General features: G+C 59.2%; 5 protein-coding genes across 5 annotated transcripts; 2 read left to right on the top strand and 3 right to left on the bottom strand.

Annotated features, from left to right (window-relative positions):
- Window positions 1–1,346: 1,346 nt before the first annotated feature.
- On the top strand, window positions 1,347–1,816 carry PUNSTDRAFT_27958 (uncharacterized protein; the record flags this gene model as incomplete). Its single annotated transcript, XM_007386787.1, has 2 exons — window positions 1,347–1,614; window positions 1,704–1,816. Coding segments are annotated over 2 exons (381 nt in total), but the record flags the coding sequence as incomplete, so codon positions are not given.
- Window positions 1,817–3,008: 1,192 nt separating this feature from the next.
- On the bottom strand, window positions 3,009–6,475 carry PUNSTDRAFT_145627 (uncharacterized protein; the record flags this gene model as incomplete). The annotated part of the gene is made up of 2 exons (XM_007386788.1): window positions 3,009–5,727; window positions 5,791–6,475. The coding sequence occupies 2 exons, from the start codon at window positions 6,473–6,475 to the stop codon at window positions 3,191–3,193; spliced, it is 3,222 nt and encodes a 1,073-aa protein (XP_007386850.1). The 3' UTR covers window positions 3,009–3,190.
- Window positions 6,476–7,303: 828 nt separating this feature from the next.
- Window positions 7,304–9,720, top strand: PUNSTDRAFT_74230 (uncharacterized protein; the record flags this gene model as incomplete). Its single annotated transcript, XM_007386789.1, has 11 exons — window positions 7,304–7,420; window positions 7,516–7,748; window positions 7,827–7,954; window positions 8,018–8,176; window positions 8,241–8,307; window positions 8,357–8,497; window positions 8,557–8,701; window positions 8,770–8,913; window positions 8,970–9,408; window positions 9,473–9,603; window positions 9,658–9,720. The coding sequence occupies 11 exons, from the start codon at window positions 7,304–7,306 to the stop codon at window positions 9,718–9,720; spliced, it is 1,767 nt and encodes a 588-aa protein (XP_007386851.1).
- Window positions 9,721–10,274: 554 nt separating this feature from the next.
- Window positions 10,275–11,185, bottom strand: PUNSTDRAFT_106633 (uncharacterized protein). The gene is made up of 4 exons (XM_007386790.1): window positions 10,996–11,185; window positions 10,809–10,928; window positions 10,502–10,744; window positions 10,275–10,447 (listed from the first exon to the last, which is right to left on the bottom strand). Exons 1-4 carry the CDS (start codon window positions 11,172–11,174, stop codon window positions 10,345–10,347), a joined length of 645 nt encoding a protein of 214 aa, XP_007386852.1. The 5' UTR covers window positions 11,175–11,185; the 3' UTR covers window positions 10,275–10,344.
- Window positions 11,186–11,368: 183 nt separating this feature from the next.
- Window positions 11,369–11,993, bottom strand: PUNSTDRAFT_54593 (uncharacterized protein). The gene is made up of 2 exons (XM_007386791.1): window positions 11,664–11,993; window positions 11,369–11,615 (listed from the first exon to the last, which is right to left on the bottom strand). The coding sequence occupies exons 1-2, from the start codon at window positions 11,939–11,941 to the stop codon at window positions 11,435–11,437; spliced, it is 459 nt and encodes a 152-aa protein (XP_007386853.1). The 5' UTR covers window positions 11,942–11,993; the 3' UTR covers window positions 11,369–11,434.
- Window positions 11,994–12,298: the final 305 nt, after the last annotated feature.

Genomic DNA, 12,298 nt, shown 5'->3' on the forward strand with positions numbered 1-12,298 from the left:
CCACCAGGGTGATCCGCACCGAGGGTGGTGGTTTACTGTGACCCTCTCATGTCGTTCGGCGACAGAGACCACACCGAGCACTTCGAAAGGGTCACGCCTTATCGTGTCCTTGACGACGCATCGATGCCAACCCGAGTATCTCTGCGAATGCACAACATGGCAGTAGACAACTGTTGCGTATATGAGCAGAGAAGGCCGTCGATGACCTTCCATACTATCCTACCCTCTTATCATCGGAACGAGATCCACAGATCAAGTTCATCCATTGACCACTATCTCAGTCGGTCGGATGCTATATGCCTAGTATTCTTCTCTCAGAAATTCTTCTCCTCCGCAGGCTATCTCAGTGCTCGATACAACAGAACAGCGACAAGGGTTGTATGGAGTCTGTAACGTACGGGCCCAAGGATCCTCCGTCAGCACCTCCTCCCACGCCGAAACCGAGGCCCCGTTGACGAGGCCGAGGTGTGTATGTTAATTGCATTCATGGATGCGCAGCTGATGAACATAGGCATGCCCGCTCTGCTTCATGGCCGTCGATTATAGCTTTGGATATGACATCACAAGACATCTTTCGTTGCCTCGACAATTTGAGGCAATTCACATTACCATAGCTTCACCATGTCTATTCTCTCAAACATACACGTCCCTCCTTTCCACAGATGACTTTCGTGCTAATTCATTGATGATTTACCATATAATTTGCCCACTAATACACGAACGTCCTTCAATCACTCACTTGGGTCGTCTTGATTATCGTAGCCTAGCGTATGTTTACGGTTAATCAAATTGTGTCTTACTTCATAGCGGAACAAACAGTGCACAGTAGCAAGCCCGAACTTGGATAGTGCTGTGAGCAGATCACTTTCAGTGGTCTACCAGGAATTACGGGAAGGTACTGTAGTTTTTCGACCGTAACAGACCCCCTGGAGACAACCTCCAAGTGCGGGCCCGTGGGAAGTTCGCCAAGTGATCCTCGATCAGTTTGAATACTCCCACGGTCAGAGCACGAGTCTCCCACGGTCAGTCATTGGGCAAGAAAAATGGAAGGGGACAGGGGACAAATGGGCGAATAGGTTCGCAGGTGGGGAAACGAAATTACGGTCGAAAAACGACAGTAGAACGGAAACCCTCTCGAGACACGAGATTCAGAGTTCTCACGATCACGCGGCATGGGTTTGAACACGCTTTAAGTTTGCGCCGCCTGTGCAACTGCTTCAAGAGGTTGGAACTGCATGACCACTGCCCCAGGCGAATAGTTCGTTTTACTCAAGAAAATGCCCAGTGGTACAATCCCTCGTTTATCCGACCCGAATACGGCACAGGCGCATGGCTCTGCTCACCCTTTGTGGAGACTCCTCCAGCATGACATGTCTGCTTCTCGGGATACACCTGGTCATGATCTCCCTACGGCTCCTCCTCCAGCACCTGTCGATAAGAGTAACATATCTGCTCGCATGCTTCTGCACGATACGCAAGCTCAGTTGGAAAGATTCTCTCATCGTGCCGACCTGCTTCTCCAGGGCGTTGACGATGTGAAGGCGGGTACTTCAACGACACAGGCGCTCTTCAAACAAGATCGCGAAGCTCTAGTTGATGAATTTGTTAGGATAGGTGAATTTCAGAACGAATAATGATTTCGAGCGATTTTCAGACGCATATATGCTTTTGAAAATGTTTATTCACTCGTATTCCGCTTACAGCCTCCAGATGCCAGAAGGAGCTCCGTTTATGCTTAGGCGAACCCGCTCAAGCTTCAAAACTCAACGAAGCCACCATGCTGCTCAGCACGACGGATTCTCGCTTATCAGCTTTGGATACCAAGTTTGCTGCATTCGAGCGGTCGCTGGATATCGTTACTGCTGTGCGCTCACACTTATTGTTCGGCGCAGTGAACCCGTCTGACGCATGGAGTAGATCCCCAACGTTCTCCTCGAGGGCTTGCAGTCCCAGTCTCGTGACTTCACCGCGGTCATAACGCAGCTTGCCGCTCACTCCCAGAACGCTCATATCCTTCAGGACCACACTGCCGCCCTTGTCCAGGAAATACACCTTATCAAGGACTCACATGCGGTTCATGGGAACGAGCTCCACGCTATCCGTGAACAGCAATTTCTCCAGGCCGGAGCTCTGCAAGCTATCAAAGACGAACAGGCACAGCTCCATGGCAGTTTCGAGGCGATGAAGGACACACAACAACAAATATTGGCTTCACTCGTTTCCCTGAAAGTTATCGCTTCTGGTCTTCACGCTGTGGAACACATGACCGGCCACCCCGAATTGCCTGCACAGGACCCGCCACCAGCACCAGCCTGCTTGACTGCCCTTTCTCCGCATCGGTTGGCGCGTCTCAGGGACTCATCGCTTCATCTCCAGCGCCGCTCTCCTTACGCTCGGGTTGTATCCCGATCTCCCAGATCACCAATATTGAAGGATCAAGCTACCGCAGCTGCGCTCGCGGGGCGTCGTTCGAACCCTGCGCGATCTCCGGTCACTCCGTCGGCCGCAACGAAACCGAGATATGATCCGCCTGCTCCTCACACCTCAACACCTTCTACAAAAGCTCGCCGCAGCCCTCTCTCTCGCCGGGCGCCAGTAACGCCAGCCCCTCTACCGACACCGCCCTCGCCAACCCAGGAGGAGCCCGCTTCTGCATCTTACGCTCGTGATCGTTCGTTGTCATGCTTGTCTGACTCTGATCCGTGGGGCTTGTTTCTGGTCCCAGAGTCCCCTCAAGCACCGTCTGCTCCTGAATTGGCTCGTAGACTGACCGAAACTTCAGCTGGCGGGGATGTTTGGCATCCCCGGCTTTCTTCGGAACCAGACGATCTCAACCATGCTCCAAGCTCCACCTGCTCGGATCGCGTGAGTGGATTCCTTTCGTTGCTTATTCATCTCAGTTGCTCTTGCTTCAGCGAATCAAAAGATCATTCTTCGAAGATTGAAGAGGCCGCGATCATCCACACGCGCGATAAAACGACAGAATTAGCTCTGTATATGCCCAAAAATAATAGCTGTAATGTATGCTACAAATGAGACTACGTGGTCCCCGAAATCCAGATCCACTGTCCTACTTAATTTCCACAATGAAAGCGAACCCATAGTACAGACACATGCGCGAGAACAAAGCGATACGAAGAAAGAGAAGTCCGGAGGAATGTTGATCGCCATGGAGAGGGGATCAAAGGGTTCACACCCCAAGGCCAGAGCCCTCGCGCCCACTGTCTTCCGCCCCGCTGCCGATGTCGAGGCTGAGCATGTCCAGATCGAGCAGGTGGCGGTCGTGTTCCGGTTGAAGGTTCAGGCTGCCAGGGGAGCCCGTCAGGACCGAGTAGTTCGCCGTCGAGGGCGAGATGCTTTCCATCGACGCGACCGACGCCTGCTTCGGCGCGTGGCCACCCCGCCTCCGGCCGGCGAGCGGGCCCGAGCTGTGCCTTGCCGCGTACACGAGCGTTGGCGACGGCGGTGCGGAGGGCGCGAAGGACGCGACGGACCGGTCGAGCGGCGCGACGGCCGTGTTGTCTTCGCTCATGAGCAGGCTCATGTTGCTCGGCGGGAGCGGGAAGACCGACGAGGCTGTGCTGCTGCGACGCTGATGCTGTGCCCTGCCCTGCCGCGCTGTGTCTTCTTCAGGGAAGCGTGCGGGCGGATCAAGCGAGCCGTGGCTGCCGTAGGCGGACGAACTGGAGAGGTTCTGTACGCGAGAGTGCGACCTCGCCTGCGATGACGGCGGACGCGACCCCGCCCCGGACACCGATCCGGACGCCGTGGAGGGGCGCTCGAACACTCGACTACGGCCCATGGCTCCAAAGTCGAGCGGAGGCGGCGCTGCGTGGCGGGGTTGCTGTTGCTGTTGTTGACGGTGTTGGTGGTGCCGTTGCACGCGTAGCTCGGCGCGCGCCTCGCCGAGCGCGTCCTCGAGCTCCTCCACGCGCCTTCGCAGCGCGTCGTTCTCCTCCCGGAGCGCGCGTCCGCTCGCCTGCGCGTCGGCCAGCGCGGCGAGCAGCGTGCCCATCTCCGCCTGGTGCTTATCCGCGAGCTCGCGCGCGTGCGTGGACGCGGCGGAGACCGAGGTGTACGTCGTGGACGGCGCCGAGCGCGGCGTCGCGCCCGAGTAGACCGTCGGGCTGCTCGTCTCCATCGACGGGCGCCGCCCGTGGCCGTCCCGGTCGGGTGTCCACGCGCCCGCGCGGCTCCACGGACGCTCGGAGTGCGCGAGGCGCGAGGGCGCGCCGCGCGCGGCGTAGTGGCCCTGCTGGCTGACGCTGCGCGGGGAGGACGAGTCGGAGGCGGGATCCATGAGCCCCGCGGACGCGAAGGCACGCAGGGTGCGCGGGCCGAGAAGGTCGAGCGCGGGGCGCACGCGGCCCGCGGACGAGCCCGGGCGCGTGAGCGGGGACGGCGCTGGGGCGGAGGAGGGGCTGCTCGTGCTCACGCTGGCGCCGCGGCGTCGGCCGAGGCGGTCTAGCACATCCTGCCGGCTCGGGGTGGCTGACGCGCGGGTGGGGAGTTGGTCCGTGCTCGGCGGGCGCCGGTGAAGAAGGCGCGCGGCGGAGGACGGAGGGCGGGAAGAGGGCGGGGGCTGGTGGCTTTCTTCGGATGCGGGCGTCATTTGGAGGTGCGAGAGGGCGGGGCGTGAGGCGGGGCGCGCGGGGGTGGCGTAGCGGGACGGCCGAGCATGCTCCTCGCTCGCGCGGCGGCTGGTGTTGCCTGCTATGCCGGCCGGCCGGCCGGAGGACAGCGCTGCATAGAGCTTGCGCCGGGGCAGACCGTCGACGGAGGCGCGGCGCGCGGTGTCGTCCTCAGAGTCGTGCTCGTGATCGGGAAGGAAGGACGCGGTGAGAGGCGAGCTCGAGTTGGAGCTCGGGCCTGGGCTGCCGCGGGTGAATGCCGGGCTGCGCGGGGAGGGCGAGGGCGAGAGCTTGCCGCCGCCGTACCGGGGAACTGCGGATGGGCTGGAGGAGGTGCGTTCAAGCGAAGGACGCGGAGGAGGAGAAGGTGTAGTTGCGGGCGGGGGTATTGCGTTCGCGGCGGCGAGTACAGCTGGATGTGGTCCAGTCCGGCGGGGGGCGAAGCGGTGCGGGGAGAGGAGGGCAGCGAGATCCGGATCGAGCGCGGAGAGGTTGAGATCGAGGGACTCGTCTGGGTGTTGTGCAGGCCCGCGTCGTGCGGTGAGCGCGTCGCCGAGGCCAAGAGTCTCGCCGTATTCTTCGTATTGCTCGCCCGGGGAAGGAGGCGGGAAGCGGTAGGAAGAAGGAGGGGGCGATGGTGAAGGCGAGGCGGAAGAGCGGATTTCCGGCGTTAACGTCGTCCATGGCGCGGTAGTGAGGAGCGCGCCGCGGACTTCAGCGTCGAGGTGGGTCGTGGAGAGGTCCAGCGCCGAGTCGTCCGCTTCATCCCCATCTTCGTCGTGTCCCGGCATTTCGGCTTCTAGCCTGGCTCTTACAGCTGTTTCGGCGCTTTCTTCTTTCTCTTCCCCTTGGAGGTGGACGCGGATGTCAAGGAGAGGTGACGGTGACGGGCGGAGGTTGCTCGACGTGCCACGGAGCGCGTGCGAGGAGAAGGGTGCGGGCGAGGCAGGGGACGAGGACGGAGAGTCGTCGTCGGAGAGAGGAGGCAGGTGTTTGGAGAGGCCCGAGAGCGCAGAGGCAACGGAGGTGTCGGCTTCGAGGATCGTCGAGAGGTCCGTAGCCCCTTGACTTTGCAGGGTCGGATCGGGGTCGGGGTCTAGGGAATACGAGGAACAATTTAGTGGGGACGTATGGAATAGATGGGGGTTGAGATGCGTACCGAGTGGTCGGACGGTCCGTTCGCCAAACTCGCCGTATGAGCTTGTGGATGGGAGGTGAGGAAGGAAGGGTTCGTCGTGGCCTTCCTGTTCCTGAACCTGATCCAGGGGCGCACTTGCGCTAGGACTGTGGCTGCCAGAGGATGCGGAGGGAGAGGGCTCCGGTGCTATAGAGAGCACGGGGTCTGAGTCCGAGCGGAGTGCCTGGCCTGAGAGGGCGGGTGAGGAGCGAGGCGATGTGCGAGTGCCGCGGTCGCCCGTGAGGGAGCGACGGATGGAGCCGAGGCTACGAGAGGCGAGGGAGCTGGAGGAGGGGGCGACGAGGGCGGATGATGTAGAGGCCGTCCGGCGGGGCGCGGTGGGAGAGCGCGAGGGCGACTTGGAGGAGGACGAGGATCCGAAGGGGAGGAGGTTGCGCAGCGAGCGGAAGGAGGATAGGCCAGATCCTGAGTTGTTGGCGTTGGGCGAAGGACCCGGGCTAGGCCGACGCGGTGTTGAGACGGTGAGGGAGGAGGAAGGTAGGCGTGATGGAGGGACGAGCACGAGTTGGGGGAGCGAGAGGGACGAGGGCACGCGACTTGTTTGGGTGGAGGAGCGGCGCGGGGTGGGTGTAAGGAGCGGAATGTGCGAGGGAGCGGTAGCGGCGGGTAGACGCGGGGCGGAAGGGGTCGATGTGGATGCCTGCATCTTGAGGAGCTGATCTACGTTCTGTAGGCTGCGTGTTAGATGCGATTATACGGGACTTTCAGGTTGGTACAACAAAGGATTGCCCGTTCGGTTGATGCATTCGAGGAGTGATAGAGAGAATGCATGGATAGGTGAAGACACTCACGTTGTAGTCTACGTATTCACTCTGATATGAGCTCGCTGCAGGAGCTCCCGAGTGTATCAAGGTGTAGCACCTTCCGAGCGAACGAGCGGGACGGTTTAGGTTAATCCGATTTCTGCGCGAACATGAAGTCGCGAGAGGCCAAGTCCGAAAGATAACGAGCTGTGTGATTCACAACGACCGTGTCGTCGGACGCGCAGATTATCCTAGGACGACCGGGCTATAGCGGACAAGACTGAGTGGTTGTGAGAGCGACAAGTTCGGCACCGTCTACGACGACGAGCAACTTCCTACCCGAAGGAAGCAGCTTCCATCAGAAAACCTATATTAAGCGACGATAACGTTTATGACGCTAACTCCTTTACACCTACCTAAGCTACCTATACTTTCTCAATGACTGAGTAACTGCTAGCATAGATAGCTTTAATATACAGCTTAGCCTACAGTTCCCCGCATCATCACGTCGGCCTGTGATTATTAGCCGGCCATCTCCACTGCTCGCTCCTCTTCCTCCTCAGGACCATCGTCGTCCATCTCGCCCACCCATGGACGCGCCCGACAACATGAGCACTGCCGACTCAATACCTGTCGCACCGCCAGCCGCGCCGGGCCCATACTCTCCTGCCCGCGCGCTGGCCGACATTCCCGGGATCCAGTACGCGCTCGAGATCTTCTTGCAGTCGCACATGGTCGAGGCGGAGGCGCACTGTAACTCCCGCGACCCGCGCAAGGAGCGGCTATACTACGCCACTGGGTACGGGCTCATACAGTGCGTCAAGGCGCTCATGAGTTACGAGGACGAGGTATGCGGCGTTCCCTGCCCTCCATCTTCGTCCCTGGCGTGCCTGTTGTCATCGTTGTTGTTGTGTATGGTGGAGGACTGACGAAGGTCGCATAGGACATCGAGCGTGCGCTGGGCCACGTCCGCACCGGCAACGCCGTCGCACAAGCGCACCGTAAGCGCCCGACCTCGTTCGCGGGTCGACTCGCAGGCTACGTCGTCGGCTCGTCCGTCAAAGCCATGACGCCCGTCGAGCGCCATGCCGAGCTCGTCTTCGCGGAGTCGACGTTTGAGAAGGCGCTCCTCGGCATCGTCTACTCGGGCGACTGGCTCGCGTTCATCAAGGAGGCGTGCGTACCCCTTTCCAATGCCCCCTCCTCCACCTCGAGCTGAAGCTGATGCGGGTAGGGTGTCGACGGCGTGCTTAGGCTGAAAATGCGGACCTGCGTGTCGATCTACCGTACGCTTGGCAAGTTCATCGACGCCGCGGACGCCGCGGATCCTGCCGGCTTCGACGCCGGCATAGATGCGCACTTTCGCTCCGGCGTCTACCTCGGTGAGTGACCTACCATGCTCTCCTCGCGATACACATATATTGAAGAGGCATCGAAAAATCCAGGTTTAGGCGCAATGAACCTCATCCTCTCGATGATGCCCAATCGGCTGCAATCCCTCGTCGAGCTCTTCGGCTACAGCGGCAATCGGCTCGAAGGGTTGCGCCTATTAGAAAAGGCGGGCGGATGGAGTGCAGACAGCGACGAGCCCGCGATTGGCCAAGGTACCCCCTCAATCCCTTGTCCGCCCCTTGCCTTTGTCAACGAACTGACCTCGCTGTTGAACAGCTGAAGAAGGCGTGCGCAGACCAATCTGCGATATGACACTCCTCATATTTCACCTCGTTCTTTCCAGGTCAGCCCCTCCGCTCCTCGTTGCGCGCACACGCTGACGCGCCTTGCAGCTTCACCTACCTCGGCGTATCGACGCCGATGGCGTCCAAGATCCTCGCCTACCATCTCCGCCGATTCCCGCACGGCGTCTTCTTCCTCTTCGGCGCCGGCAGGCTCGCCCTCCGTAAAGCGCAGCCCGCCAAAGCTCTTCGGTGCCTCCTTTTCCATAGCTCAAACGTCATTGCCGAGGCTGACGCGAATCCGGACATAGGTACTACAAGCAGGCGATGGACGCTCAAAACCAGATGCGCAACCTGCACCTAATCTCCTACTGGGAGATGGCCGTGGCGCACCTCAGCCTGTGGGACGTGCGCGAGAGCCTCGCGTGCTGGCGTACGCTCGAGCAGGAGGGCACCGTCAGTCCACCTCTCCCTTCGTCATGCTCACTCTGTTCCATCCCTGACCGACGTCTCACGTCCTGCAGTGGAGCAAGGCGTGCTACACCTACGGCGCCGCCGTCTGCCTCCTGCAGCTCGGCGGGGACGATAACCGGGAAGAGGCCGCCAAGCTGATGGACAAGGTGCCCAAGCTGCGCCAGCGGCTGGCCGGCAAATCGATTCCGCTCGAGGTGCGCCCCCTTCCGCTCCTCCATCGTCATCGACTGACGTCGGTCGTCGTTGCCAGAAATTCGTGGCCCGGAAGGCGCGCAAGTTCTCGCAGCAGCTCGGGCGGCTGCTCCTCCCCGCGCTCGAGTTCGGCTACCTCTTCCTCACCCCTGCGCACGCGCCTGCGTCCGTGCTCCGCGCGCGAGTCATACCCACGCTCGACGCCGCGCTCGCGGGCGTCCTTCCGTACGCTACGGACGAGAAGCGGCGGGCGGAGTACGAGGAGCGTGAAGGGAAGGACAGTCTGTGGGACGACCTCTGCCTCGCGCGCTTCTTGGAGGGCGTGTGCTGCCGATACGTAGCGTGGCCGGATCCGGACGCGGAGCCAGAGGAAGGGGAGGAGACGGTGGGCGAAAAGGAGGAGGGTGAGATGGCGAGGCGCGCGGAGGCGGCGTTGAACGAGGTGTTGAAGCACGGAGGCAAGATCGTGTACGATCACCATCTCGTGTACCACGCGCGTGAGTGGCGCCCTCGTCAGGCGGATGACAGACGGTTTGCTGATGGACTGTGTTTGCACGGCAGATTACGAGCTCGGGAGGCTGTTGGCGTGCAAGGGAGATAGGGACGGCGCGCGGCGGCACCTCGAGCTCGTCTTGTCCGGAAAGCCGCTCGAGGCGAGTGCCGCAGCGCGGAAGGGCAAGTACAGCATGCAGGTGCGTCGGTCCCGCTTGACCCGCTCCACGCTCTCTGATGGACCTCCCTCGTAGAATGCACTAGAGATGCGTACGCACGCGGCGCTGGAGAGTCTAGACCTAGCGAAAGGATCATGAAACTTCGGATAAACCCCGCAATCATCACCGTAATGGACGCTGCTGCCAAAATCTCATCCATCTACAACACCCGCACCATGCCTCGTCACTGAAGAATACCTGACTTTCTTATTCCTGCTATCGTTATCACCTAGTTCGCACTCGCTTGTACGCATAAATGTAAACCTGCAATGCTGGATCTGAAGTTGTTCCGTCACCATGAACCCACGCCCACGCTCAGTTCCCGATAGCGTCCTTTGCAGTCCTCGCTTTTGATCTTCACACTCGGGGGCCTATGTACTGGCTGATCTAGATCAAGAGGAACCAACAGCACTCCTCTTCCCTGCCTCCGTACGTGCCTCCATGTTTCCCGATGCCTTCCTTGATTTGTGCGAAGGCGGACGCAAGCGGCGCTGGATCCCTTAGACAATGGCCCAGGACAATACTTGATAACCTGTGTTTTAGATTGGAGTCCCTTGTCCTTCTTGGTTGCAGCTATACTCATTAGAAAGCTTGGTGTTCGTGGATACGTTGTATGAGCCGTGCGCCACGTCTCTCCCGAATGCGATTAGTAAGGCGTGATCATCGTCGGCTACATTTCATAATACAATCATACAAGCGTGAAACGCGACAAGGGATATTCTATCAAGCATAGTGCACGACTGCGCTGCTGGCGTACCGGCCGAAAAGAGTCTCGCCGACGCCTTCGCCAATGACGATGGAGAGGATGAATCCGACTTGGTAGGTCCTGGAGCGACCGATAAGTATATTTGAATGGTGAATAGATGTGGAAGGCACTAACATGACTACGAGCATGAAGGCAAAACCAAGCCCCGTCTGAGCGGCTTGGATGATGCCTCGTGGTATATCGTGGGAGGGGATGAACGGTGTCGACATCCGGACAGCCATCGACTGCCGCAGCGACGCAGGGCGCTTGTAGTCGAGGTCCGGAGCGGTGTAAGACGAGTTCTTCTCCTTGAGGTCCGGGCGCTTGGATGTTGCAATGTCGGAGGAGTTGAACTTGTCGGACAGCGCGATCTGGGCGCTGATATCGGGGTGGTCATGAGTGGGCAAGCGCAAAGAGGACAGAAGCGGCGTTGGATACTCACCGCATCCGCCAGTGAGCTTCACCCAGCGCTCGGCATGCGGCAAGCCATCGCTCGAAGATGGCAAGCAAGAACAACCCGATACATGCGCCGACCATAGCGCCAGTGCTCTTCGGAACCCATCTATTGACATAGAAAGCAGCAACTATGTGGTTAACATTGAGATATCAGTCACAGAGATGAAACGCACCCAAGGAACCATAGAATATCGCCCGTAGTGAAGTGTAGATATGGCAGCATCTGTCCAGACTCTAACGACATTGCCCCATCCATCGACATGTCCATGCCATTACTATGAGCACCAGCAATAGATGCCAGAGTTAACGTTGATATCGCTGAAATCCATAAGGACCTTGTTGAGGGAGCCATGGTCGTAGAACGTTGGAGTGCAGTGAATTGCTTGAGCCGGTCGTTGGGTCGCTAATCCCGTCCTCAAGCCTCACGTGGCATGCCGGGGTATGAGGATCTCTTGAGGCTCCTTCGTCGACCTTGATGTCTTTCTCACCTTTACCTCGCTAGTCCAGATGGGCACCTCAAAGTATCGACTGAGTACAAGTACATCGGCCAGACTCATATTGAGAATGTTTCACGCTAAGGACCTATAGCTACTCCACCAGCATGCACAACCTTCAGATACCCATATGAATATAGGTAGCCCAACGACTATAATGAGCACCTCCGTCCCGAAGCTTTCTAGCCGCCGCGTCTAATGCGTACGGTACTCGCTGCATGTCTAGACGAGGATAGCTCTTGAAGAGCTCGTCGTAAACGATCTCAGAAACCATAGGTCCATCCGCGTCGTTCATCGGCCTGAACGTGGGGTCAGCCGAGACCTCTCGGAAACCCTGGGGGACTCACCACAACGTTCCTATGACGCTCTTCACGCCCATGAACAACATCGCTGCGCCGAGATGTATCGACTCGTCAGGTTGCTCTCGGTCACCCGTAGCGCTTTCGCACGCAGCGAGGAACGCAAACAGTGTATTTGGGAGCTTCAGGCGCATCACTTCCGATACCGTCAGCTGGCCGTCTCGGAGGGTAAACCCGCTGTCAAGCGGGCTGTTGCGATCCTGGTGGCCGTGGCATGCTAGATGGATGATCGACGCGTCTCGCATCTCGTTCAAGACGTCTGCCATGCAAGGACGTATCTGCAGCTTCAAGCGCCACGCGTCGTATGGACCCTGCAGCACCTTGCGCTCGATCATATTGATCTCTTCGAGAGCGTTGGGCAGCGGAGCAGTTCCTTCTACATCTGGATCGGCGACGATCAGAAGCTTGTGCGCCGAGGTCAACGGCTGACCCGATCCTTTGCGAGCCATTATGAGGCTCGTCAGCGTAGGAACGAACGACGAGACAACGAAGTCCGACAGGAATCGAGGCTCGTGCCCAGGCAAGCCCGCGGCATGTATGGGCAATGACGCGAATGGTCCTGCGCAGCACCACCAGATGCGAGGTCGGTCATCATAATCCGTACATTTCTGTAAAAAGTCAGC

This window comes from Punctularia strigosozonata (assembly GCF_000264995.1).
Source record: "Punctularia strigosozonata HHB-11173 SS5 unplaced genomic scaffold PUNSTscaffold_12, whole genome shotgun sequence".
NCBI lineage: Eukaryota > Fungi > Basidiomycota > Agaricomycetes > Corticiales > Punctulariaceae > Punctularia > Punctularia strigosozonata.

Excerpts from the sequence above, each read along its gene's own strand:
- PUNSTDRAFT_106633 (XM_007386790.1), bottom strand. The coding sequence starts at position 11,174 with ATGGCTCCCTCAACAAGGTCCTTATGGATTTCAGCGATATCAACGTTA. Across the intron at positions 10,929-10,995 it reads GATATTCTATGGTTCCTTGG|ATGGGTTCCGAAGAGCACTG; the intron begins GTGCGTTTCATC and ends CTATGTCAATAG. Across the intron at positions 10,448-10,501 it reads GCCTTCATGCTCGTAGTCAT|GACCTACCAAGTCGGATTCA; the intron begins GTTAGTGCCTTC and ends CGGTCGCTCCAG.
- PUNSTDRAFT_54593 (XM_007386791.1), bottom strand. The coding sequence starts at position 11,941 with ATGGCAGACGTCTTGAACGAGATGCGAGACGCGTCGATCATCCATCTA. Across the intron at positions 11,616-11,663 it reads AGCGTCATAGGAACGTTGTG|GCCGATGAACGACGCGGATG; the intron begins GTGAGTCCCCCA and ends CCCCACGTTCAG.